The 26,273-nt window shown below is 36.5% G+C and overlaps 1 protein-coding gene across 12 annotated transcripts in view; it reads left to right on the forward strand.

Annotated features, from left to right (window-relative positions):
- EXOC6 (exocyst complex component 6) overlaps positions 1–26,273 on the forward strand; it is a 235,485-nt gene that overhangs the window by 61,420 nt on the left and 147,792 nt on the right. For all 12 annotated transcript variants that reach the window (XR_012512897.1, XM_074382588.1, XM_074382587.1 and 9 more), the window contains 5 exons: positions 2,558–2,729; positions 4,035–4,082; positions 4,172–4,262; positions 7,456–7,501; positions 19,238–19,442. Coding sequence is in view for 11 of the 12 variants with exons in the window: in XM_074382588.1 (XP_074238689.1) it covers positions 2,558–2,729; positions 4,035–4,082; positions 4,172–4,262; positions 7,456–7,501; positions 19,238–19,442 (562 nt within the window). In the remaining variant the exon portion in view is untranslated. The remainder of the gene's footprint in view (positions 1–2,557; positions 2,730–4,034; positions 4,083–4,171; positions 4,263–7,455; positions 7,502–19,237; positions 19,443–26,273) is intronic.

The raw sequence follows: 26,273 nt of genomic DNA on the forward strand, positions 1-26,273 counted from the left end.
GTCAGTAAGGTAACAAGAGGCAAATTTATGGAGGGTCTTATGGGCTGTTGTTAAAGAAATTGGGTTTTGAGCAGAAGAGAGACATGAGATCTGCCTTAGGTTTTAATGGGATCAGTACCATTAGCCTGGCCACCGTGTTGACAACAGACTGACATGGAACAAGAATGGAATCAGGGAGACCAGTTAGGAAGCAATTGACAGTAATCTAGGCAGGACCTGCTGGTTGGCTTAGTCCAGGGTGATATCAGTGGGGAGGTAGTGAGCTGTAGTTAGGTTTGCTGGAGAAGGAGAATAGCCAGGGATGAGTCCAAGGTTTTTTTGTCTGAGCAACCAGAAAAGTGGAGTTTACTGAGATGAGGAAGACTATGGGAAGGGAAGGTTTTGTGGAAGGAGATCAAGAATTCATTTTTGGATGTATTTGAGATGCTTATCAGATATCTAATTGGATAGTTATATGAGTTTGAGGAGAGGTCAGGGCAGAGAAAAATTTGGCAGGTGTCAGTGTGTTTATGGAATTTAAAGCTACAGGTCAAGATGACATGGAGAGAGAGAAAAAAGAGAATATGTCCAAGATCAGAGCCTAGTGCTAACTCAGCTCTTACAGAACCTAAATTCTTAAAAACAACAACAACAACAACAACAACTTAGAACTTACATATGACCTACATTAGAATATAGGCACAGATGCCAAGAGCCTAAATTCTTTTTTCCTTTTTTTAGATGAAGTCTCACTCTGTTGCCCAGGAGTGCAGTGGCATGATCTCTGCTCACTCAACCTCTGCCTCCTGATTCAAGTGATTTTCCTGCCTCAGCCTCTCAAGTAGCTGGGATTGCAGATGCATACCACCAGGCCTGGCTAATTTTTGTGTTTTTAGTAGAGACGGGCTTTCACCATGTTGGCCAGGCTGGTCTCAAACTCCTGACCTCAAGTGATCCACCCACATCAGCTCCCAAAATGCTGGGATTACAGGCATGAGCCACCGCACCTGGCTGCCAAGAGCATAAATTCTTAATAATTGGCATCCTATATTGTTATCTCTTGTATTAGTGAGGGTACTCATTAAAAACATAAGACAGAGGCTGCCCTCCAGAAGTTTATGGTCTTTTTGGGAAAACAAAATATATTTTAAACACAAAACATGTAAATTACAATACAAAGTAATATATGATTACATGTCAGAATAATAGTAAGGGGTTGTAAGTTTACCTGTCCTGCAGATGAAAAGATTACTTGGCATGGGAATGATTGGCAAAGGCCTGTTGGAAGAAATGACACTTGAAATGAACCTCAAACAATGGGCAGCAGATGAGGGGGTGAGGTTTGTGAAGTTCCCAAGACCACTCTCAAAATTAAAAAATTTGCTAGAAGGACGCAGAATTCAGCAAAGCTTTTATCCTCATAATTGCTGTTCATTACAGCAAAAGAATAACAATAAAAACATTTTTAAAAACTACACAGATTAAAATCAACAACAGAAAAGGCACATAGGATGGGAAGTAGGAGAGTTCCGTGAGTGAGCGTTCAGTTGTCTTTTCTCAGTGGAACTGTGGGGACAGCACTTACTATTCCCAGCAGTGATGTGTGGTAACATTCATGGAGTATTGTCAGTCAGGGAAGCTTATCCAAGCCTTGGTATCCAGGATTTTTATTGGGGTTTGGTCACATAGCTATAATTGACTACCCACGTAGACTTGGCTGACTGCCCACATTCCTGACCTCCTATCCCTCCACAGCTAAAACTATGTGACCTCAGGCCTCACCGTCAGTCACACTGTTAGCATCTGCTATTTGGCAATCAAAGGCTCTTAAGTAAATGAAGAAGACACTTACCAGGCAGGGCATGCCAAAGGCTTTCCTCCCAGGAATCAGGGGCAAGGCTAGTCCTTTATTGCATGTTAAATAGAGGGGTGCCCTCTCTGTGGAGACAGCCTGAGTTGAGAGACAGTTGGAATGAATTTGGCATGTTGAGAGAACATTGTGGTGACTACCATATGGGCTCCTGCCTGAGAATATGAACTCTGGAGCCAGACTGTCAGGAGTCATACCCCAACTATCGCTTGCTGGTTGCGGAATTTATGGCAGTTCAGTAATCTGTAACTCTTCTGTAAAGCAAGGGTAATAACAACACCTGCTTTATAGGCTTGTTGGGAGGATTAAAGAGTTAATATGTAAAGCATTTAGAACATGAGCATTTACTTTACATAGTAAATGCTATGAAAATCATGAGTTTGTTCATTCATTCATTAATCATTCATTCACTCAATGATTCTTTTTTTTGAATGTCAATATGTTAAAGACTCGACTTAGGCCCACATCTCCTGAGCCTCATACCTTTATTTCCAGATACCTACTGCTATAGTCTAGAGGGCTTTTGTGGCTCTTTTAATATCATGTTCAAAAAGAAATTAAAAACTTGCATGCAAATTATTTCTACTAAAGGTAGTATTATTACCAGCTTATTTGTTCAGGGATTTAATTTTGATATCAGCTCTTGTGAAGATCAGGCTTACTAAAGAATACATTTTGGTTAATTTTAGCTTTCTTATATACATTCAGGTCTGTGTATGATGACCAACCAAATGCCCACAAGAAGTTTATGGAAAAGTTAGATGCTTGTATCCGTAATCATGACAAGGAAATTGAAAAGATGTGTAATTTTCATCATCAGGGTTTTGTAGATGCTATTACAGAACTCCTTAAAGTAAGGACTGATGCAGAAAAACTGAAGGTAAGAAATATGTTAAAATTGTTTACCTTTGTTCTTATTAAATTATACAAGTATTCATTTATAGTTCTTATGTACAAGTCATTCTTTTTTTTCTTTTTTGAATGTACAAGTCATTATTAAGTGTGTTACTTTCAAGAAGTGAATTAGTATATGTATTTGGGAATGCTCTTTATGCTCTATTAACACAGTTGTCATGCTAATGACAGGAGTAATCTCTTTTTCTGAAACAAATAATGCACTGACTTAACAGGATTTATTTCCATGCAGGGAAATGAACTCAAAACACGCATACAATGAAAGGCACTATTTTCAGTTTTAGAATTTCTAAAATGACAATTAGTACAATATTGATAAAAAGTTATCCTCTAAAAATCCTCTAAAAACTTGCTATAAGTAATTATGTTCTGAGCATTATTTAATAACGTTAAAACTTTTTGAAAAGTTTAACGGCAGTGTGTATTTTTCTTAAAGAAAGTTGGTCTATACTTTCTGCCATACAGCTAAAATATTATTTATTAAAAGAGACCTGGATTTGTTCAGTCAGGATAAAAAATACTTAATTGTTAGAATTGTCCTATTTATCTTTCTTTACGTTTAGAGCACTTAGCAGACAAAATGACCTTGGTTCACCAAAGGTTATGATTAGAAAACCATTGTAAAAAGGATATTCAGATAACAAGAGACTAACTACAGCATCAATGAGGTCACTGAGCATCTTTGTTCAGAAATTAATGAGATTTTTAATAAACCAGAATGTGCTTCCTTACTATGATGACCTAATGAGTCACTTAATATGTGGGAAAATTTGAGGTTGAGCTGTGCCTGCACCTGCAGCATTAAAATGTTGCTGTGGATTGAAATTTCTGTGTTTGATGTTAATCAACCACCCAGTGTTTGCATTCAGCAAAGTATGAATGTTTAATTACCATAAAATGCAATCACCATTTTCTACAGACAATGAATGGCACATAGACCTCATTGAAGTTATCAAAAGGGGACCAGTGGTCAATTGGGTCAGTGATTTGAATTGTTTGACAGACTTAGAGAAGCAAGTAAAGTTCAAAAATCCTGAGTAAATTTGAGAAGTTTGCCACAGAATCTGTTAAAAAGAACTGTCATAAGTAATTGAAGTTAACAAAAGCCCTTTTCAATCAAAAGTTCAAGTTCAAGCTGTAGAGTTAATTTGAATTTGCATTTCTTTGTTCTAAGTTTCTCATGAAGCATGATCTGATTACAAGGGTGAGCAGTTACATCAGGGCAGTTTTATGCATATTTGTCTAACTAAGGTGAAATTAAATTTTTAAGGTGCAAGTTACTGATACCAACCGAAGGTTTCAAGATGCTGGAAAAGAGGTGAGAAAAATGATACTTTTCTATGTATTCAGTATGTGGTTGCTCTTTCACTGTTTGTTTAAAAATATGAACATTCCTTCTTTTCTAAGGTGATAGTCCACACGGAAGATATTATTCGATGTAGAATTCAGCAGAGAAATATTACAACTGTAGTAGAAAAATTGCAGTTATGCCTTCCAGGTGAGTTAAACTTGTCTATAATGTAATTTTTGGCTTGGTAAAATTGTAATTTAATAATAGCAAATAGTGATTCTTTAGTGTGGGAATTACAGATTATTTGGTGATTGCATCCCAACAAAGACATATTTATCTTTCAGGTTCATTTTATTATCTGAATTTTCATGTTTTTGTCATGTTAGAAAGCTCCTGTTTGATTATATGTCACATCAGTTTCCTAGAACAGGAACTTCTACATTTCCATTTCCTCTCTGCCTCTTTTGCCCTGTGTCCCCCATACTCCGTTTTTGTGTTTCCTCGGAATACTTTCCCATGGGGAGAGTCTTTGGGTTGAATTTTCTCACCTTTGCCTAATTTGACTGATTTTTTTTTTTACCTCTGGTTTTCCATTGTTTTTTTTGTTTGTTTGTCACTTAACAGGTTCTTTTTGCTTTGTTCACAGTCTCATTGTGCTGATAAAGTAAGAAAAACATCAAAAATACCAGGTTTTCACCATTCTTGCCTTTCTACGTTTATTTTAGAAATGCTGTTTCTGGTCTCTTCGTTAGGGCGAAATATTACTTGGGCTTCAGATAAGTTCTGAGGAAACTAACCAGTATTTTCTTTACCTGGCTTTAATATACTTTAAGTTGGATGCATTCTATTCAAACAAAAGGAAGCAGGCATATGACTTTTTTTTTCTTTTTATTTATTTTAATTTTTTTTTTAGAGATAGGGTCTCACTCTGTTGCCCAAGCTAAAGTACAGTGGCATGATCATAGCTCACTGCAGCCTTGAACTCCTGGGCTCACGCAGTCCTCTTGCCTCAGCCTCCCAAGGTGCTGGGATTGCAGGCATGAGCCACCACGCCTGGCCACTTTTTAAAATGTAGTAAGCTAAATCCATCCTTTGTCTCATTTTTTTAACTTATTATTATTATTGTTTTTTTAAGAAGGAGCCTAAACCTCTATATCCAGTGGAATAGAATGAGATGTTTTATATGATATTTGCATAATGTTAATTTAGCTTAGACTACAAATTATATTGTTAAAACTGTCAGCAGATTTTGTTGGCTAAAACAATTATATTATTATTATTATTATTATTATTATTATTATTATTTTCAAGACAGAGTCTCGCTCTCTTGGCCAGGCTGGAGTGCAGTGGCTCAATCTTGGTTCATTGCAACTTCAGCCTCCCAAGTAACTGGGATTACAAGCATGCGCTACCATGCCGGACTGATTTCTGTGTTTTTGGTAGAGATAGGGTTTCACCTTGTTGGCCAGGCTGGTCTTGAGCTCCTGGCCTCAAGTGATCCGCCCACCCCAGCCTCCCAAAGTGCTGGGATTATAGGTGTGAGCCACAGTGCCTGGCCTGTTTTTGACTTACGGGAATAGCTTTTTCTTTTTTTTTAAAAAAGAATCAATGAAATTCTACTCAGTTTAATCTCTGATGGACCAGGTATATTCACAAAATAACTTTGAGTAAATAAAGTGTTGGCTTATTATGGTAAGTTTCAGGGTTGAGAAACCTACTTCCTTTTAGTCATGTTTAATAATACCTCTTTGCCACCATCAGGTACATTGTAATAGCCATGAAGATATCCTCTAAGTTTGAATGTTTTGTACCTGTCTGATAGTAAACCTTAAAAATTGGGTACTGATGGAATGAGCAAAAATCAAATTCCACGTATTTCCCTACTGGGCTATTTAATAGAGAAATAAAGGGAAGTAGAGGTGAGGTGTTTGTTACTGCTACTGTCTTTATTTTTAAGGCTGGACAGCCACTCTTAGTTGATGTAAATATTGTGTTCCTAATGGTCACATCCAGAACCACCTTCTTTCCTGTATTCATCTTTCTGTCCTAGTATCCACTTGTAATTATGTGTGTGTGTGTGTATCAGACATCACGGTAGATATTAGCAGTATAAATTTGGAAATGACACAATCTCAGCTTTTGAAGGATCCTACAGTCTGTGAAAGGAAAATAAATCTTGGAACCCCAAAATCACTAAGCCAAGAAAAAAGTCAAGCTGCGAACTGTGCCAGACAAACTTGCCTCCCATTTTCCTGTTGAGTAAGATAGTTACAAAGATAAGAAGCGGTATACTCCCTCACAATTTGCCCACTGGAAATTCCTTGTGGACAAAGGACAAACAGAACTCAAACTCATCCCTCTGAGGCTCACCTGGGACAAATGTATATCTGATTGCTTCCTTTGCCCTTTTATTTGTGTAAAAATGCAGATTCCCTGGACCAGACTAAATTGTATATTCAGTGGAAGGCTGATCAAGGACTCAAAAGAATGTAGCCTTTGTCTCTTACCTACTTCTAACTTGGAAGCTCCCACCTCTGAGTTGTCCCTCATTACCAGACTGAACCAATGTATGATCAATCAGTGTACATGTATTGATCGATATCTCATGTCTCCCTAAAATGTATAAAAGCAAACTGTACCCCTGACCACCTTGGGCACATGTTTTCAGGACTTACTCAGGCTGTGTCATGGGCATGTCCTTAACCTTGGCAAAATAACTTTCTAAATTGACTGAGACCTGTCTCAGATATTTGGAGTTTGAAGATCTTATGGGAATAAAGTCATCAATTACAGTACAATTGCCTAACTACTCCTTGGATTAGGAGGAGTATGAGAGGATATAAGAAGTCATAGCTTGGGCATGGTGACTCACGCCTGTAATCCCAGCACTTTGGGAGGCTGAGGTGGGAGGATTGTTTGAGGCCAAGAGCTTGAGAACAGCCTGGGCAACATAGAGAGTCCATGTCTCTAAATAAAATAAAATAAAATTAGCCAGTTGTGGTGGTACACCTGTGGTTCTAGCTACTTGGGAGGCTGAGGTGAGAAGATTGCTTGAGCCCAGGAGGTTGAGGCTGCAGTGAGCCATGATTGTGCCACTGTCCTCCAACCTGGGTGAGATATATACATATATATAAATGTATGATACCAAACCTGGAACACTTGTATATGCTATATATATATATATATATATATATATTTAATATATATTATTATGTATATAATGTTCAGTATATGAGGAAATTAAAATGTTTTCAATACTTGAAGTAATTAACATTTTATTTGAAAGTATTAGCCTAACTCGAGATACAGAAGTCTAATGAATTTGTAATGTACTCTTTCCTGCTTTCTTCTCAACATATTTCATTTTGAAAGTTAAAATGTTATACATTTTTTAATACAGTGCTGGAAATGTACAGTAAGCTGAAAGAACAGATGAGTGCCAAAAGGTGAGTAGGTATCTTACTGTTTTAAATAAGAATTTTTTTATATTATTGAAAGGACAGATACACTTACTATAAATCATATTGAATCATGAGTTTTGCTTTCTTTCTTACCCTGACTTTTATACTTAGAATTTGCCTATCAGGATAATACATGAAATCAAATCTTAGCCTTTTATTAATGAATCATTGCCCTTCATAAATGAATATTAAGGATTGGTAATGTTGATCAAGGACAAATAGCTGAGCAGGAATGAAAATATTAACTTACCAACATACTAATATTGCATGTAATTAAGGGCTAAGTGCATATTGTGGAAGGAAAAGAGTGTAGGCAGTTATATTTTGACAATCTGGGTGAATGTAGTAGTTCACATTCTATTTTATAACTCAAATGCATATATGACAGATGAAAAAGTAATTTAAAGTAGTTTATTGATTGCCATAGGAGCATTAGATATAGTGGTGTTTAAAATATTTTAAAGATAAACAGTTTTGGCCAGGTGTGGTGGCTTATGCTTGTAATCCCAGCACTTTGGGAGGCTGAGGCAGGAGGATCACGTGAACCCAGGAGTTCGAGACCAGCCTGGGCAATAGGGTGAGACATTTTGCCTCCACCTCCATCTCCCCCCTCCAAAAAGAAAAAGAAAAGAAAAAAACCAAAATGATTCAAAAGTGACATAGATGAACCAGAGTAAAATGAGATAATTTGTACTAGGGAAAAAATGATTTCTTCTTTGTTAGTTAGTAACTACTTAATTACCAGAACACATCATATACAAACCTGTAGTAAAAGATGTATGTATGTCCCGCTTCATGGTGCTACACGTTGACTTTCATTAGGCTTTACCAGTTAGTTCAATTTCGTAGAATGATTTTTTCCCTATAATGAACAAGCCATAAACTATTATGAAAGGCACTCTTTCTTTCATATATATATTAATAATATATTCTCTTTTTAAATCAATGTTATACATCCTCACATTTTAAAGATTCAAATAATTGTTCTATGTGTTTGCTGCAAAAACACCAGATACCACCTTTCCTATTTCCCATTCACTATTCCCTCTTTATAGGGGCAGAAACTTTTACCTCTTTTAATGAATTATTTTGGTATTTACATTTATGTCTTTAAATAACTAGCTTTTAATTATTATCATATTATTTTCCAATTTGGGGCATTATCTTTTTTTTTTCAGTAATATAATCTGATACTTATACTCACATTTTCTCAACTATCCCCAAAATGTTTTTTGTCTTTTTCCCTCCCTGAAAACTTTGATTGGTATGTGTTCTTTCGTCCCTTTAAATCTAGAACAGTCTGCTTTTCTTTGTGTTTTTTCATGGAAGATTCCAGGTCAGTTCTCTTGTAGAACAGAGGCATTTTGGATTTATCTAGTTGTTTCTTCATGTTTAAATTCAGGTTAGATGGTTTTGGCAAGAGTATGACATAAGTGATCCCTTACATTGCATGACATTGGAAGGTTTATAAAGTCATATTGTCCTTAGGTTATGCTAAATTTGATCATTTGGTTAAGGGGAAGACTACCGGATGTCTTTTGAAAAGGTGTATTTTTCTCTTTGCAATTAATAAGTAATCTGTGGGTCCTGTTTCCTAACAACTTTTCACCCAGTAGGTTTAGGATTCTTGCTTTAATCAGTTATTATATTGTATTTACAAGATGATGATTTTAAAAATTCTATATTTCTTTAACATATATTAACTGGATTTTTTATATATATGAAGAAGAGCTTTTTATTCTCCTCCAACACCTTTTTTTCTTTCCTGATTATTGCTGTGAACTTACGCATTTTAAAAATAAATGTATTATAATTTATTATTGTCATTATTCATTTTGATACACAAATTGTTTCAAATTTAACAAGAGAAACTCCTCAAGCCAGTTCCTCTGACTTTGTTTTTGAGTATTTTTGCATTTATTGTACAGTAAGATGTTCTAAGCTCTGACTGTGCTTTTTTTTTTTTTTGCTTCAGATTGGAAACAGCCATTCTCCAGGGTACTGTAGCTCCTTTTAGTGTTAGTGGTATTTAGAAACTAAGATGTGTGAGTTGGGCACAGTGGCTCATGCCTGTAATCGCAGCACTTTGGGAGGCCAAGGCAGGCAGATGGCTTAATCTCAGGAGTTTGAGACCAGCCTCGCCAACATGGTGAAACCCCATCTCTACTGAAAAAAAAAAAAAAAGAAATTACCTAGGTGTGGTGTGGTGCATGCCTGTGGTCCCAGCTACTGGGGGCCTGGTGGGGGTGGGAGCTGAGGCGGAGGATCTCTTGAGACAGGGAGGCAGTTGCAGTGAGCTGAGATGAAGCCACTGCACTCCAGCCTGGGTGACAGAGCAAAACCTTGTATCCAAAACAAAACAAAACAAGGAACTAAGATACATGTGCTAGGTGGGCTTATTACACACACAGGCACACACACAGACACACACACACACACTAGGTGGGCTCATTACACACACAGACACACTTACTATGTGGGCTTATTATACACACAGCCACACACACACTCACACACAATTTGAAATCATTAGTTTGTGACCTACCTTTCTCTCTTTTAGAACCTTCTCTTTGTCCTCTGTGGTCTGTAATTTCCTGATGATGGGGTTTAATATGGGTCTAATTACCTTGTTTGTTTGGGTACTTGGTGAGCCTTCTTTTAATCTGAAAACTATCCTTTAATCTCATAATGTCCTTAAACATTAGGAGGTTTTCTTGAATTATTTTTTTCCTTCTGTTTTCTTGATTATTTCTCTAGGATATTAATAGTTCAGTCTTCTGGATTGATTCTTTCTCTCTATTTTTTTGAGATGGAGTCTTGCTCTGTTGCCCAAGCTGGAGTGCAGTGGAGTGATCTTGGCTCACTGCAACCTCTGCCTCCTGGGTTCAAGTGATTCTTCTGCCTCAGCCTCCCGAGTAGCTGGGACTATAGGCATGTGCCACCACGCCTGGCTAATTTTTGTGTTTTTAGTAGAGACAGGCTTTCACCATATTGGCCAGGCTGGTCTCAAACTCCTGACCTTGTGATCCACCCACCTCAGCCTCCCAAAGTGCTGGGATTACAGGCATGAGTCACTGTGCCTAGCCGGTTCTCTAATTTTCAATATCTTCTTTGATATTTTAAAAATCTCTTGGTTTGCTTGCTCTTTTTTCTATGAGATTGTTTCATCTTTACCTTCCAAAGGTGGTGGTGATTTAAAAAAATTTCTGCTAATTTTTAATTTTTAGGAGCTCTTTTTTGATCTCCAATTTTTTTTTCAAGTAGCCTCTTGTGTTTCTTTTCTTTTCTGTATTTTCTTTTCTTTTCTCTTCTTTTCTTTCTTTCTTTTTTTTTGACAGAGTCTCGGTCTGTTACCCAGGCTGGAATGTAGTGGCATGATTTTGGCTCAGTGAAACCTCAGCCTCCCAGATTCAAGTGTTTCTCCTGCCTCAGACTCCCGAGTAGCTGGGACTACGGGCGTGCACCACCACACCTGCTAATTTTTTGTATTTTTGGTAGAGATGGGGTTTCACTGTGTTAGTCAGGATGATCTTGATCTCCTGACCTCGTGATCTACCTGTCTTGTCCTCTCAAAGTGCTGTGATTACAGGCGTGAGCCTCTGCGCCCTGCTTGTGTTTGCTTTCTAGAGATTCACAGAGTTGTAGACTTATAACTTGTGCATTTTTGCTTAACTATGTGTTATACTAAAATAAACATACCTGTGCAGCCACCAAGTTTAAGATCTTGAATGTTATTGCCACCCTAAAAGCTTTCTTACACTTCTTCACAGTCACTGCCACCAAAATAAGACACAGAATACTTCCATTACCCCCACAGTTTGCTCATGCTTCTTTCTAATTTCTCCTCTCTTCTCTAGAGATAACCACTTTCTGATTTTTAGCACCATAGATTCGTTTTGTTTGTTTTTAGAATTGATATAAATGAAATCTTATTCACTCCTGTTAATGTTTTACAGATTCATCTGTGGTTGCATGATTTCTTTTTATTGCTAGAATTTATTTATCCATTTGTTGCTGACTTTTGATTTGTTTCAGGATTGTGAGTATTATGAGTAAGACTGCCGTGAAATTAAGGTACAAGTGTTTTTTGTAGGCATATATTTCCATTTAGTAAATATATAGGAGTAAAAGTGCTCAGTGATAGCATGGAGGAGCGCTATGCTTTTTAAGAAACCATTGAATACTTTTCAATTTAAAATACAATGTAAAAATAGGCTTTAAGAATATAATTTTAAAAATAATTATTTTAGTTGTACCATTTACATTCCCATTAGCAGTGTATTAATATAAGAATTTCATTTGCCCCACATCCTTGCAAACACATGGTATTTAATTAGTTTGTTCTAGTTGAGCCATTTTGGTAAGTATAAAATAGTATCTTATTGTTTCAATTTGTATTTTTCTGATGACTGACTGTTTATAGATCAGAGTAAACAGATTTCTTTTTAACTACCAGTGAAATCAGAGCTAGAAAAATCATGCATTTATACTGTAGAAAGAAAGGATATGGGTTAGACAATGCAGGGCATCTAGATGATAAAGATTTGGGAATGTTGAATTTCAGTGGCTAGGAAACCTTTGGAATTGACTTCTCTAGAAATCTTTAAGTATCATAAGTGCCTTTTTATCTGCTGTTTGGCTGTTTGTATCTTTTCTTTTGTGAAGTGTTTGTTCACATCTTTTGCTTATATTTTTTATTTAATAGATTTTAATTTTTTAGAGCAGTTTTAGGTATATAGAAATATTAAACACAAAGTACAGAGTTCCCATATACTTTCCTCTTCCTCCCAAGCAGTTGTTCTGTTACTAATGTCTTGAATTAATATGGTACATTTGTTTTAACTCATGAACCAATATTGACACATAAGCATTTGCCAAAGTCCATAGTTTTACAGTAGAGTTCACTCTGTGTTACAGTTCTATGGATTTTGGCAAACATGTATCATGTATCTGTTACAGTATCATACAGAATAGTTTCAGTGCCTGAAAAATCCTGTGCGCCCCATCTTTCCCAGTCCTTCCCCCCATGACCCCTGTCAGTTACTGAACTTTGTACTGTTTCTATAGTTTTATCTTTTCCAGAATGTCAGATAGTTGAAATAATACAGTGTGTGTGTTACACACACACACACACACACACACATATTCAATAAAATATTCATACATATATTCATATAAAATAATACACTGTATTATTCACATAAATATATTCATATAAAATAATATTCATACATTATTCATATAAAATAGTGTATTATTCACATACATATATTCATATAAAATAATATACATATATTCATATAAAATAATACATACACACACACGCATATATTCATATAAAACATGTTCAGACTGGCTTATTTCACTTAGCAATAGGCATTTAAGATTCCTCTATGCCCTTTTGTGACTTGATAACTTATCTCTTTTTTATCACTGAATAATACTACATTGTATGGATGAACCATGGTTTATCCATTCATCTACTGAAAGACATCTTGGTTGCTTCTAAGTTTTGGCAATTGTAAATAAAGCTGCCATAAACATTCATGTACAGGTTTTATAGACATAAGTTTTCAGCTAATTTGGGTAAATATCTGGGTATGTGATTGCTGGATCATATGGTAAGACTATGTTTAGTTTTGTAAGAATCTGCCAAATTGTCTTCAGAGGGGCTGTACACTATTTTGCACTCAGAATGAATAAGAATTTCTGTTGCTCCACATCCTCTGCAGTATTTAGTGTTGTCATTGTTTTGGATTTTGCCTATTCTAATAGGTGTGTAATGATATCTCATTGTTATTTTAATTGTAATTCACTAATGACATATGATGTTGAGCATCTTCTTACATGTATGTCTTCTTTGGCAAGGTGTCTAAGACTTTTGCTTACTTTTTAATTTGATATTGTTGAGTTTTAAGTGTTCTTTATATGTTTTGGATACAAGTCCTTGATTTGATATGTATTTTGAACATGTTTTCTCCCGGTCTGTGGCTTGTTTTTTCATTTTCTTAAGTGTCTTTAAAGAGTAGAAGGTTTTAATTTTAATGAAATTAAATGGGAAAAGTCCAGTTTACCTTTTTTCTTTCCATTATGCTTTAGTGTTTCTTTTTTTTTTTTGAGATGGAGTTTCGCTCTTGTTACTCAGGCTGGGGTGCAATGGCGCAATCTCGGCTCACCGCAACCTCCACCCCCTGGGTTCAGGCAATTCTCCTCCCTCAGCCTCCTGAGTAGCTGGGATTACAGGCACGCGCCACCATGCCCTGCTAATTTTTTGTATTTTTAGTAGAGACGGGGTTTCACCATGTTGACCAGGATGGTCTCGATCTCTTGACCTCGTGATCCACCCGCCTCGGCCTCCCAAAGTGCTGGGATTACAGGCGTGAGCCACCGCGCTCGGCCTATGCTTTGGTGTTTCTAAAAGCTCGTTGCCAAACCCAAGGTCATCTGAATTTTCCCCTGTGATATCTTCTAGGGTTAGAGTTTTATGTTTTAAATTTAGGTCTATGATCCATTTTGAATTAATTTTTATAAAAACTGAGGGTCAGTGATTACATTTATTTATTCATTCACTTTTTTTTTTTACATGTGAATGTCCAGTTGTTCCAGCAGTGTTTGTTAAAAGAACTACTCTTTTTCCATTGAATTTCCTCAGTTAACTGTTTTTATGTATTTCTGTGCTTTCTGTTTCATTTTATTGACCAATTTGTCAATCCTTTCACCTTTACCATGCAGTCTTTAATGTTGTAACTTTATATGAAGCCTTGAAGTTGCATAATGTCAATTTATCCTTTAACTTTTTCATTATCATGTAGCTATTCTGGTTCTTTTTCCTGTCTATATAAACTTCAGAATCAGATCATTATTCCCTAAGTAAGTTGCTGGGGTTTTGAGTGAGATTGCGTTGAATCTGTAGATCAAGTTGGGAAGAACTGATATCTTGATGATATTGAGTCTTGCTATTCATTAATATGGAACATCTTTCCATTTATTTAGATTTTCTTTAATTACTTTCATCAGAGTTGGTATTAGTTCCAGAATTTTTTTGTTGAAGGTTTTTACATAGATACATTCCATGTTACCTGCAAAGACTTTTGTTTCTTTTTTCCCAGTCTTAATACCTTTTTTTCCTTGTCTTACTGCATTAGCTACTACTTCCATGTAGTATGATGTTGATTAGGAATGGTGAGAGGGAACATTTTTACCTTGTTCTTAATCTCATGGGTGAAGAGCATCTTGTTTCTCACCATTAACTTTAATATTAGCTTTGTGTAATTTCTGTTCCTTTAAATTTGTTAAGGCATGTTTTGTGGCCCAGAATGTGATCTGTCTTGATGTTCCATGTGCTTGAGAAGAATGTGTATTTTGTAGTTGTTTGATGAAGTGCTCTATCAGTGTCAATTAGATCCAGTTGATTGACGGTACTTTTCAGTTCAACTATGTCCTTACTGAATTTCTGTCTGCTGGATCTGTCAATTATTGTTAGAGGTGTGCTGAGGTCTGCGCTTGTAATAGTGAATCTATTTTCCTTTATAGTTCTATTAATTTTTGCTTCATATATTTTGATACTCTGTTGTTAGTTGCATACACATTAAGGATTGCTGTCTTCTTGGAGAATTGACCCTCTTATCATTATGTAATGTTCTTTATTCCTAATAATTTTTTTTGCTCTGAAATCTGTATCATCTGAAATTAATACAGGCGATCTACCTTTCTTTTGATTAGTGTCAGTATGGTGTATCTTTCTCTATACCTTTATTTTTTTCTCTTTGTGTCTGTACATTTGAGGTGATTCAGTTTTTTACACTTAAAATTTAATAAAAATGTCCTACTGTCTCATGTAGCTTGTGAGTTTTTTGTACATGGGACATTGTATTTAATAAGAATAGAAGACACTGAAGTAACCAATTCTATGATAGGATAAACTCTGGTGAAATTGGAAATACCCAAGGGAAGGCAGATAAAGTGAGAACAGTGGCGTGATTTGTACTTTGTAGGCCAGAGAATTATTAGAGTACCCACATATTCTCCATTTAGTGATGACATATATATATTTTCAAGTGTCTCATATTGATAAAAACAGACACCTTGTCAGAGGTTTAACATATAGTGAAATTTGCTCTACTGTTACTTATTTTTAAAGAATTAAAGACTTAACATTCCAACCAAAAGGACATCATTACATTATAATAAAAGACTTTACAGACATGGTAATAATTTGTCTTAAAATAACTTAAAAGGCAAATTTCATTATATATTGTTCAATAGGGTATGAGCTTACAGAACTGGAAGTGTAGATATATTACTGGATGGAAATGTGGCCAAATGCTGATGAGTTAATTACAATATGATAGCATCAGATCATAGGTGCTTTTTATATTCCCTTTATAGGTTTTGTATTTTTCCAGTGGTTATGGATTACTGTTGTAATTTTGTAGAAACAGCATTATATGTGTCTAAAGGAGAAGTGGTAATCTATTGTGATGCTGTTTTTGCTTGCATTTAGAAACAGATAAAATGTAGGAGATTTGTGGCTACATTTTAGAAAGGATCCGGGGTCTGGTCTCTGACTTCTGCTTTCTGCCTATTAATAAACTTTCCATGTATCTTGGCCTGAATTTTCCCAGAAAGCAGAATCTGAGGTAAAAATAATATATTTTACTACTTTCGGTTTTTTTGAGATAGAGTCTTGCTCTGTCACGAGGCATCAGGTTGGAGTGCAGTGGCACGATCTTGGCTCACTGCAACCTCTACCTCCCGGGTTCAAGCAATTCTCCTGCCTCAGCTTCCTGAGTAGCTGGGACTACAGGCGCATGCCCCCACACCCAGCTAATTTTTGCATTTTACTAGAGACAGGGTTTCACCATGTTGGCCAGGATGGTCTTGAATTCTTTACTTTTTGACCTCGTGATCTGCCCGCCTCGGTCTCCCAAAGTGCTGGGATTACAGGCATGAGCCACCATGCTCGGCCTTATTTTACTACTATTTTAGGAAGTATAATCCTAGGAAAGTCTCCTGAATCCTAGTTTTGGGGAACTACACAAATACAGTTAACTAAGGAAATTCAATGGAAAAAGAGTATTTCTTTCAACAAATGCTGCTGGAACAACTGGACATTCACATGTAAAAAAGTGAATGAATAAATAAATGTAAACACGCTCAGTTTTTATAAAAATTAATTCAGAAGGAAAGTTGAGAGAGCAAATATGAGGGTGAGTTTTTGAGTTAGCCACTGCTTGATTATTGATCAATTTATATACTTTTTGGGAGGTTGTGTATGTTATTGCAAATCAAAACCTTCCCTCTAGGAAGAGGAAAGGAGAACTTATCTCTGTTTTGCTTTCCTTATTGGTTAAGAGTTCAGCCCACTGACATTAACTCTCCACATTTCTGGGTTGTGCATATATGGGTGCTAGGTAAGTCTTATGATCTCTTGTGCCTCTCATGATCATGTCTCACGGGAGCACCAGGATGGGAGGTGAGAGATGAGCGGCAGGGAGTTGTGCTATAAAGTAAGTTGACGGTGTCTATGGCATGTTGCAAAAGCTACTGGTAATACTTTTCATTTATTCTACATCACTTAGGATTTCAAATATGTTACAGACATTAGCGTGAATGTTCAGAAGACATACCTGTTGTAGAGAGAATACTTTTGAAATATACCTAGTTTGTATCAAATCAGGAAATTAGCCCAGGGTCAGATAGTGTAGTTTGACTGTTGATTGGTGTGTTGCATCTAAAATGTTATGAGTTACACTGAAAATATATAATTCATTATTTCACTTCATTTAAGCTTTTAATATCTCAGGCATTATCAAAATTATTGTAATGCATCTCTCCCACCTAAATACCATCACCTAAATATTTTAGTTTCTGACCAAGTGTACTTTTTGTTTACATTATAAGCATTCTGATATTTAAATAACCAAGATAAAATTTAGATGGTCTAATTTTTGAATTAGCAGTAATATTTTGTGACAATTTGCAGAATATACTCTGTCTTTGAGATTATATGCCAGAAAACTAATTGGTATCTTTAAACAGCTTTTGAATATAATGTCTCTTTTTGGGGAAGGACAATGTCTTACTCTGTCACTCAGGCTGGAGTGCAGTAGCACAATCTCACTGCAACTGCCACCTCCCAGATTCAAATGATTCCTGTGCCTCAGCCTCCTGAGTAGCTGGATTACAGGTGTGTGCCACTATGCCTGGCTAATTTTTGTATTTTTAGTAGAGACAGGTTTTCACCATGTTGGCCAGGCTGGTCTTGAATTCCTTACCTCAGGTGACTCACCTGCTTTAGCCTCCCAAAGTCTGGGATTGCAGGTGTAAGCCACTACCCCTAGTGGGTCTTTTCAACTTACTTTTGTTTTTACTTATGTCTCATGTTTCTATCAACTTACTTTTTTTTTGTACATCAGTTAATGCCTTTTCCTGCTTTTAATGTCATCCAATTCAATAGGAAGATATAAAATACTATGTAATTAATTTTAGAAATTCCTCTACCTAACTCTCAAATACATTTTTGGTGAATATTATTGTAGGAAAGTGACAGTTTTGTATGGTCTCAGTCCTGCTCCCAATTAATATGGTATCTTGGCCAAATCATATACTCTTTTTCTGTGTTTCAGTTTTCTGATCTATGGAATGCTACTTGTAATATCTGCCACAGAAGTGTACCTCATAGAAGAGGACTAAATTATGTATATGAAAATATATGTCAATTTATCTAGGTCAAAGGCTATGCTTTACTAGTTATTGTATACCCAGCATGTCACACTGTGAAATTCTAGCCCCTGAAGCCCAAAACAGGAAACATTATATTCAGTAAATATTTGTTGAATTGCAAAAGCACTCTGCCTATGTGGATTATTACTTGTTTTTTTCTGTGATACTTAACAGTATTTCTAATTGCCTTAAATGGTAGAGTAGTATGACATTTTTTAAAAAGTTAAATAAATTTTATTTTATTTTATTTATTTTATTTTATTTATTTATTTTTGAGACGGAGTTTCGCTCTTGTTACCCAGGCTGGAGTGCAATGGTGCGATCTCAGCTCACCGCAACCTCCGTCTCCGGGGTTCAAGCAATTCTTCTGCCTCAGCCTCCTGAGTAGCTGGGATTACAGGCACGTGCCACCATGCCCAGCTAATTTTTTGTATTTTTAGTAGAGACGGGGTTTCACCATGTTGACCAGGATGGTCTCGATCTCTTGACCTCGTGATCCACCTGCCTCGGCTTCCCAAAGTGCTAGGATTACAGGCTTGAGCCACCGTGCCCGGCCCAATAAATTTTATTTTAATTAGAATTATATTCGTGTTATGTACTTCTTTTGTGTGGCAATACTGTGTGGATGGATATGATGGGAGATAGAATATAAAATCATATAACAAATCATTAAATGTTATAATTCAGAGATTTGAAACAATTATACATATTCATTTGAGGTATCGTGATGACTATGATAATACTTTTGATGTCACAGATTCAGATGAAGTGAAATAGGGAAGTTTTACATTAATGTATGCCATGAAATTTGAGCCTGTGGCTTGTTTATGTGATTTATAGTGTGTGCTTGACAAATAGATATAAATATTAATTTTACTTATTTTAGCTATGACTAGATCCTTTTTGATGAATAGTGTAAGACTGATTATTTAGACTTACTTATAAAATTATTGTGATCAGAAGTTTTCATAGAGTTTTCATTTTAACTTCTCACAGGTACTATTCTGCCCTAAAAACCATGGAACAATTAGAGAACGTGTACTTTCCCTGGGTTAGTCAATACCGGTTTTGTCAGCTTATGATAGAAAATCTTCCCAAACTCCGTGAGGATATTAAAGAAATCTCCATGTCTGATCTCAAAGACTTTTTGGAAAGCATTCGAAAACATTCTGACAAAATAGGTGAAACAGCAATGAAACAGGTGAGATGAAAAATAATTTCGATTTAATATTATTTAGTAATACAGGATCTGGTAAATAGCTAAGGTTTACTTCTTTCACTTACATAAAATGCTGTTTTTGTTTTACCTTTTTCTTGTCTTTTCTAGTTCTTGTTTAGAAAAGATTCTATTAGTGTTTTCTTTGGCTTCACAGTTATTCTTATTTAAGTAGAATTACTCTAACTTAAATTCTTTAGTTACCGTCTGAACTCTCGGCATCCTTCTCCATATATGTTATCCTTTACAGCCTGCCAAATCTGGTATAGAATTAGCTAAACAGTGGCAGCCACAGAGGCAAGTGGGAGTCTCTTTTTGCAAAATGTCTTAAAACCCAGCATTTCTAAACTCTTCTCTATTTAAAACAAATTAAAAGTATTAACTGTGAATTAAAAACTACTACAGTTCAGTAATAAAGGGATAAACAATGGGAAAAGCCTTAGCAGTTATAAAGTTAATATATCTACCTTTTGAGTCAGCAGTTCCACTCTTAAGTGTTTATCAGTGAGAAATAAAAACCATGGCCTCATGATGTTCTTAGCATCTTTGTTCACAGCCTCAAACTGGAAACAACCCAAATGGCTATCATAAGGAGACTGGATACATATATTGTGGTATATTCATACAATGGAATACTACCTAGCAATAGAAAGGAATGAATTACTGATAATGCAACAAAATATGTGAATCTCACAGATATGTTGAGCCACAGAAATTGAATGCAAAAAGGCACAAACTGTGCGATTCCATTTTTATGCCATTCAAAAGCAGGTAAAACTGAGATGAAAAAAATCTGAACAGTGGTTACCTCTGGGTGGAGAAATTGCCTGGAAAGGGACACAGGGGACTTTCTGGGGAGATAGAAATGTTTTATACCATGATAAAAATGTATTTATCAAAGTTGTACAGCTAAGATCTGTGTATTTCAACATATATACATCTTACTTAAAAAAACTATAAAAATAATTATAAGTATAAAACTATAAAAAATAATTTGGTATGTATGGAGCGAGTAGATAAAGGTATAGATTAATCAAGAATGTAAAAATATTAGTTGAAGATAAATGATGGGAGTTCATGATATTAATCTGTTTATTTTGAAATTTTTAATAAGCTTAAAAAATAAATTTTTAAAGAGCTGTTAAAACTCAAAATACTCATAATGTCATAGAAATAAAATGATGCTCAATGCCATTTCTTCTTTTTATCTTTGCATTGCACACTCTTATGATTTCTAATGCTTGATGTTTTCCCCCTAAGTACTACTTTAGAAACTCCTAAGTCTTTCTGACTGATTGCCTCTGGTCAATGAGGGTCTTTCCCATTGGAGAGCTCTTCACCATTGTATTCTTGCCTTCAGTAATACAGTGTTTTCAATACTTTTTCTCCTGCCTCTGGCCAAGGAAATCAGTGCATCCCATGGGGGTTAGAAACACAACCGCTTGGTAATTTTTTTCAGTATGAGAAGGCAAACAGTAGTTTAAAGTTCATATTCCATTATATATTTTAATTAAGAGCCTCAGTGTTAAACTTATCTTCGACCTATCTTTCATAGACCAGTTTTGGACTTTTTCCACTTAGAGTCCTTCAAATCTTGAGCCCTAGGATTTAAGATTTAGGAGAATTTATTTCTGGGAGAGAATAGACTGTTGGTCCACTATAATTTTTTCCTCATAAAAGTCATCAAGCTCCCTATCATTGGAATTTAAATAGACATTCATACAGAAACCTTTTCTTAGCATCTGTGGGGATGTTTTTCATTTTTTCTTTTTCATTTTTTTTTTGAGACGGCGTCCCACTCTGTCGCCCAGGCTGGAGTGCAGTGGGTGCGATCTTGGCTTACGGCAACCTCCACCTCTTGGGTTCAAGCAGTTCTTCTGCATCAGCTTCCTGGGTTGCTGGGACTACAGGCACATGCTACCACACCCGGCTAATTTTTGTATTTTTGGTGAGACCAGCCTCACCATATTGGCTAGGCTGGTCTCAAATTCCTGACCTTGAGATCCACCTGCCTCAGCCTCCCAAAGTGCTGGGATTACAGGCGTGAGCCACTGTGCCCAGCCTGTGGGGATGTTTTTCTTCACAATTTCTTCTTTTGGAAATATCTTTCACAGAGTTGAGAAGTTAGACAGTTTTCCTTATAGTGAGGGTTAGGCTTCTCAAGATTTGATAAGAAAAGTTGTATTTTGTTCTATCTTGATATCCCTTCAGGCTACCTTTCAATTTCTTGGGTTTTGTTTTATTTTTGAGTATAAGAAGCCTCCTGAAGTCTCTTGTCAGCTGTGCTCAGTTTGGCAGAGTCACAGTTTGGTTTTGGAATCTTCTAGGTGGCATGAGTGTAAAGCTCATGCTTTGCAAAGCAGCTCCCTCCCTTGGGTGCACTCTGTATCCTGTGCTTAAATTCCAGGATCTCATATCCTTTTTACGGATGGATGGACTTGTTATGTATTCACTTGAATATCTTATAGCTACCCCAAACCCAGCATAGCTACCCCAAACCCAGCATTTCTAAGACTAAACTCATTCTCTTTTTCCTAAATCTATTTTTCTTGTATTTGCTATCTCAGATAGTAGTGTCTCCTATTTCCACAAGCCAGAAACTGGGGAGTACATTAAACTTTTCAGGAGTATTGATACAGTTAATGTTATTTGTTACTAAGTCCTACTTAGTTACTATCAGTTCTACTTCAAAATATCTGTAGATTCCATTTTCCCCTCTACATGGCTAGACTGTTATATGGAATCATTTGTTTTCCTTATCTATATTCTCTTCTTCTGTTGGTTACTGTTTTAAAATGCAAATAAGACTACACCACTTCATTTTAAGGGATTCCCTGTAATCTTTTACTTAAGTCCAAGTTCCTCAGTCTCATCTTGGTACTTGTCTCCTTTCTATGCTCTAGAAGTATCTGCTGTCTTTCAGATTTTTGAATATACTAGCTGTTCACTGAGAATGTCTTCCATTCTTTCACATTTCTCTGTTCTGCTTTTTCCTCCCAAAAGCTGGCTTGAACATTACATTGTCTGTGAAATCTTCTGCCATCACCCATTACACTACTGCCAGCAAGAGATGGTCACTTCATCCTCAGTGTGTATACTATTATACTTTTCACACTATAATTGCTTTTTTTAATGTTCTTAACTAGACTGTGAATTTTTTAAGTGAACTATTTTGCCCTGTTTATTTTTGCTTTCCTGGGATCTAACTATTATGCCTAACATGAATGGCACAAAAAAGTTATTTTTTTTTTTCTTGTAGTGAGCGTGAATTTCTTTTCTTTTCTTTTCTTTTTACTGCATTTTAGGTTTTGGGGTACATGTGAAGAACATGCAAGATTGTTGCATAGGTACACACATGGCAGTGTGATTTGCTGCCTTCCTTCCCCTCACCTATATCTGTCATTTCTCCCCATGCTATCTCTCCCCACCTCTCCAACCCCCACTGTCCCTCCCACATTTCCCCCCAACAGACCCCAGTGTGTAGTGCTCCCCTCCCCGTGTCCATGTGTTCTCATTGTTCAACACCCACCTATGAGTGAGAACATGTGGTGTTTGATTTTCTGCTCTTGTGTCAGTTTGCTGAGAATGATGATTTCCAGGTTCATCCATGTCCCTACTAAGGACACGAACTCATCGTTTTTGATGGCTGCGTAATATTCTATGGTGTATATGTACCACATTTTCCCTGTCCAATCTATCATCGATGGGCATTTGGGTTGGTTCCAGGTCTTTGCTATTGTAAACAGTGCTGCAGTGAACATTCGTGTGCATGTGTCCTTATAATAGAATGATTTATAATCCTTTGGATATATACCCAGTAATGGGATTGCTGGGTCAAATGGGATTTCTATTTTTAGGTCATTGAGGAATCGCCACACTGTCTTCCACAATGGTTGAACTAATTTACACTCCCACCAACAGTGTAAGAGTGTTCCTATTTCTCCACACCCTCTCCAGCATCTGTTGTCTCCAGATTTTTTAATGATCGCCATTCTAACTGGTGTGAGATGGTATCTCAATGTGGTTTTGATTTGCGATGATGAGCATTTTTTCATGTTTGTTGGCCTCATGTATGTCTTCTTTTGTAAAGTGTCTGTTCATATCCTTTGCCCACTTTTGAATGGGCTTGTTAGTTTTTTTCTTGTAGATCTGTTTTAGTTCTTTGTAAATTCTGGATATCAGCCCCTTGTCAGATGGGTAGACTGCAAAAATTTTTTCCCATTCTGTTGGTTGCCGATTCACTCTAATGACTGTTTCTTTTGCCGTGCAGAAGTTGTGGAGTTTGATTAGGTCCCATTTGTCTATTTTGGCTTTTGTTGCCAATGCTTTTGGTGTTTTGGTCATGAAGTCCTTGCCTACGCCTATGTCCTGAATGGTTTTGCCTAGATTTTCTTCTAGGGGTTTTATGGTGTTGGGTCTTATGTTTAAGTCTTTAATCCATCTGGAGTCAATTTTAGTGTAAGGTGTCAGGAAGGGGTCCAGTTTCTGCTTTCTGCACATGGCTAGCCAGTTTTCCCAACACCATTTGTTGAACAGGGAATCCTTTCCCCATTGCTTGTTTTTGTCAGGTTTGTCAAAGATCGGATGGTTGTAGATATGTTGTGTTTCCTCTGAGACCTCTGTTCTGTTCCATTGGTCTATATTTCTGTTTTGGTACCAGTACCATGCTGTTTTGATTACTGTAGGCTTGTAGTATAGTTTGAAGTCCGGTAGTGTGATGCCTCCCGCTTTGTTCTTTTTGCTTAGAATTGACTTGGCTATGCGGGCTCTCTTTTGGTTCCATATGAAGTTTAAGGTGTTTTTTTTCCCAGTTCTGTGAAGAAGGTCATTGGTAGCTTGATGGGAATAGCATTGAATTTGTAAATTACTTTGGGCAGTATGGCCATTTTCATGATGTTGATTCTTCCTAACCATGAACATGGAATGTTTCTCCATCTGTTTGTGTCCTCTCTTATTTCGTTGAGCAATGGCTTGTAGTTCTCCTTGAAGAGGTCCTTTACGTTTCTTGTTAGTTGTATTCCTAGGTATTTTATTCTCTCTGTAGCAATTGTGAATGGCAGTTCGTTCTTGATTTGGCTCTCTTTAAGTGTGTTACTGGTGTATAGGAATGCTTGTGATTTTTGCACATTGATTTTGTATCCTGAGACTTTGCTGAAGTTGTTTGTCAGTTTCAGGAGAATTTGGGCTGAGACGATGGGGTCTTCTAGATATACAATCATGTCATCTGCAAATAGAGACAATTTGATTTCCTCCTTTCCCATTTGAATACCCTTTATTTCTTTTTCTTGCCTAATTGCTTTGGCTAGAACTTCCAGTACTATATTGAATAGGAGTGGTGAGAGAGGGCGTCCTTATCTAGTGCCAGATTTCAAAGGGAATGCTTCTAGTTTTTGCCCATTCGGTATGATATTGGCTGTTGGTTTGTCATAAATAGCTTTTATTATTTTGAGATATGTTCCGTCAATACCTAGTTTAATAAGGGTTTTTAGCATAAAGGGCTGTTGAATTTTGTCAAAGGCCTTCTCTGCATCAATTGAGATAATCATGTGGTTTTTGTCTTTGGTTCTGTTTATGTGGTGAATTACATTTATGGAGTTGCGTATGTTGAACCAGCCTTGCATCCCCGGGATGAATCCTACTTGATCATGGTGGATAAGCTTTTTGATTTGCTGTTGCAATCGGTTTGCCAGTATTTTATTGAAGATTTTTGCATCTATGTTCATCATGGATATTGGCCTGAAGTTTTCTTTTCTTGTTGAGTCTCTGCTGGGTTTTGGTATCAGGATGATGTTTGTCTCATAAAATGATTTGGGAAAGATTCCCTCTTTTTGGACTATCTGGAATAGTTTCAGAAGGAATGGTATCAGCTCCTCTTTGTGTGTCTGGTAGAACTTGGCTGTGAACCCATCTGGACCTGGGCTTTTTTTGGGTGGTAGGCTCTTAATTGCTTCCTCAACTTCAGACCTTGTTATTGGTCTATTCAGGGTTTCAACTTCTTCCTGGTTTACATGTGGGAGGACGCAGGTGTCCAGGAATTTATCCATTTCTTCCAGGTTTACTAGTTTATGTGCATAGAGTTGTTTGCAGTAATCTCTGATGATGGTTTGTATTTCTGTGGAATCTGTGGTGATATCCCCTTTATCATTTTTTATTGCATCAATTTGGTTATTCTCTCTTTTCTTTTTTATTAATCTGGCTAGTGGTGTGTCTATTTTGTTGATCTTTTCGAAAAACCAGCTCCTGGATTTATTGATTTTTTGAAGAGTTTTTTGTGTCTCTATTTCCTTCATTTCTGCTCTGATCTTAGTTATTTCCTGTCTTCTGCTAGGTTTTGAGTTTTTTTGTTCTTGCTCCTCTAGCTCTCAAAAAAGTTATTTTAGAAAATTAGTTGAGAGCTGAGTTTTAGATTGTCTAGGGAGAATTTTTAAAATTCTAATATGAGAGATGAATCCATCTGAGTAGTCTCATGTTTAATTAGCAATAAATATCTAGAATTTATATTGTAAGTGAACATTTTTCATATGATGTTCTCTGGCACACTTTAATATTGCTCTCTAGGGCAGGGTTCCCAGCCCCCAGGCCTCAGACTGATACTTGTCCTGTCCGTGGCAGGCCACACAGCAGGAGGTGAGTGGCTGGCGAAAGTGGGTTACTGCCTCAGCTCCGCCTCCTGTCAGATTAGCGCACTGGATTCTCCTAGGAGTGTAAACCCTACTGTGGACTGTGCATGTGAGGGATCTATGTTGTGTGCTCCTTATGAGAATCTAATACCTGATCATTTGAGGCGGAACAGTTTCATCTGAAACCATCACCTGC

Source organism: Saimiri boliviensis, chromosome 12, assembly GCF_048565385.1.
Source record: "Saimiri boliviensis isolate mSaiBol1 chromosome 12, mSaiBol1.pri, whole genome shotgun sequence".
In the NCBI taxonomy this organism is placed as follows: Eukaryota; Metazoa; Chordata; class Mammalia; order Primates; family Cebidae; genus Saimiri; species Saimiri boliviensis.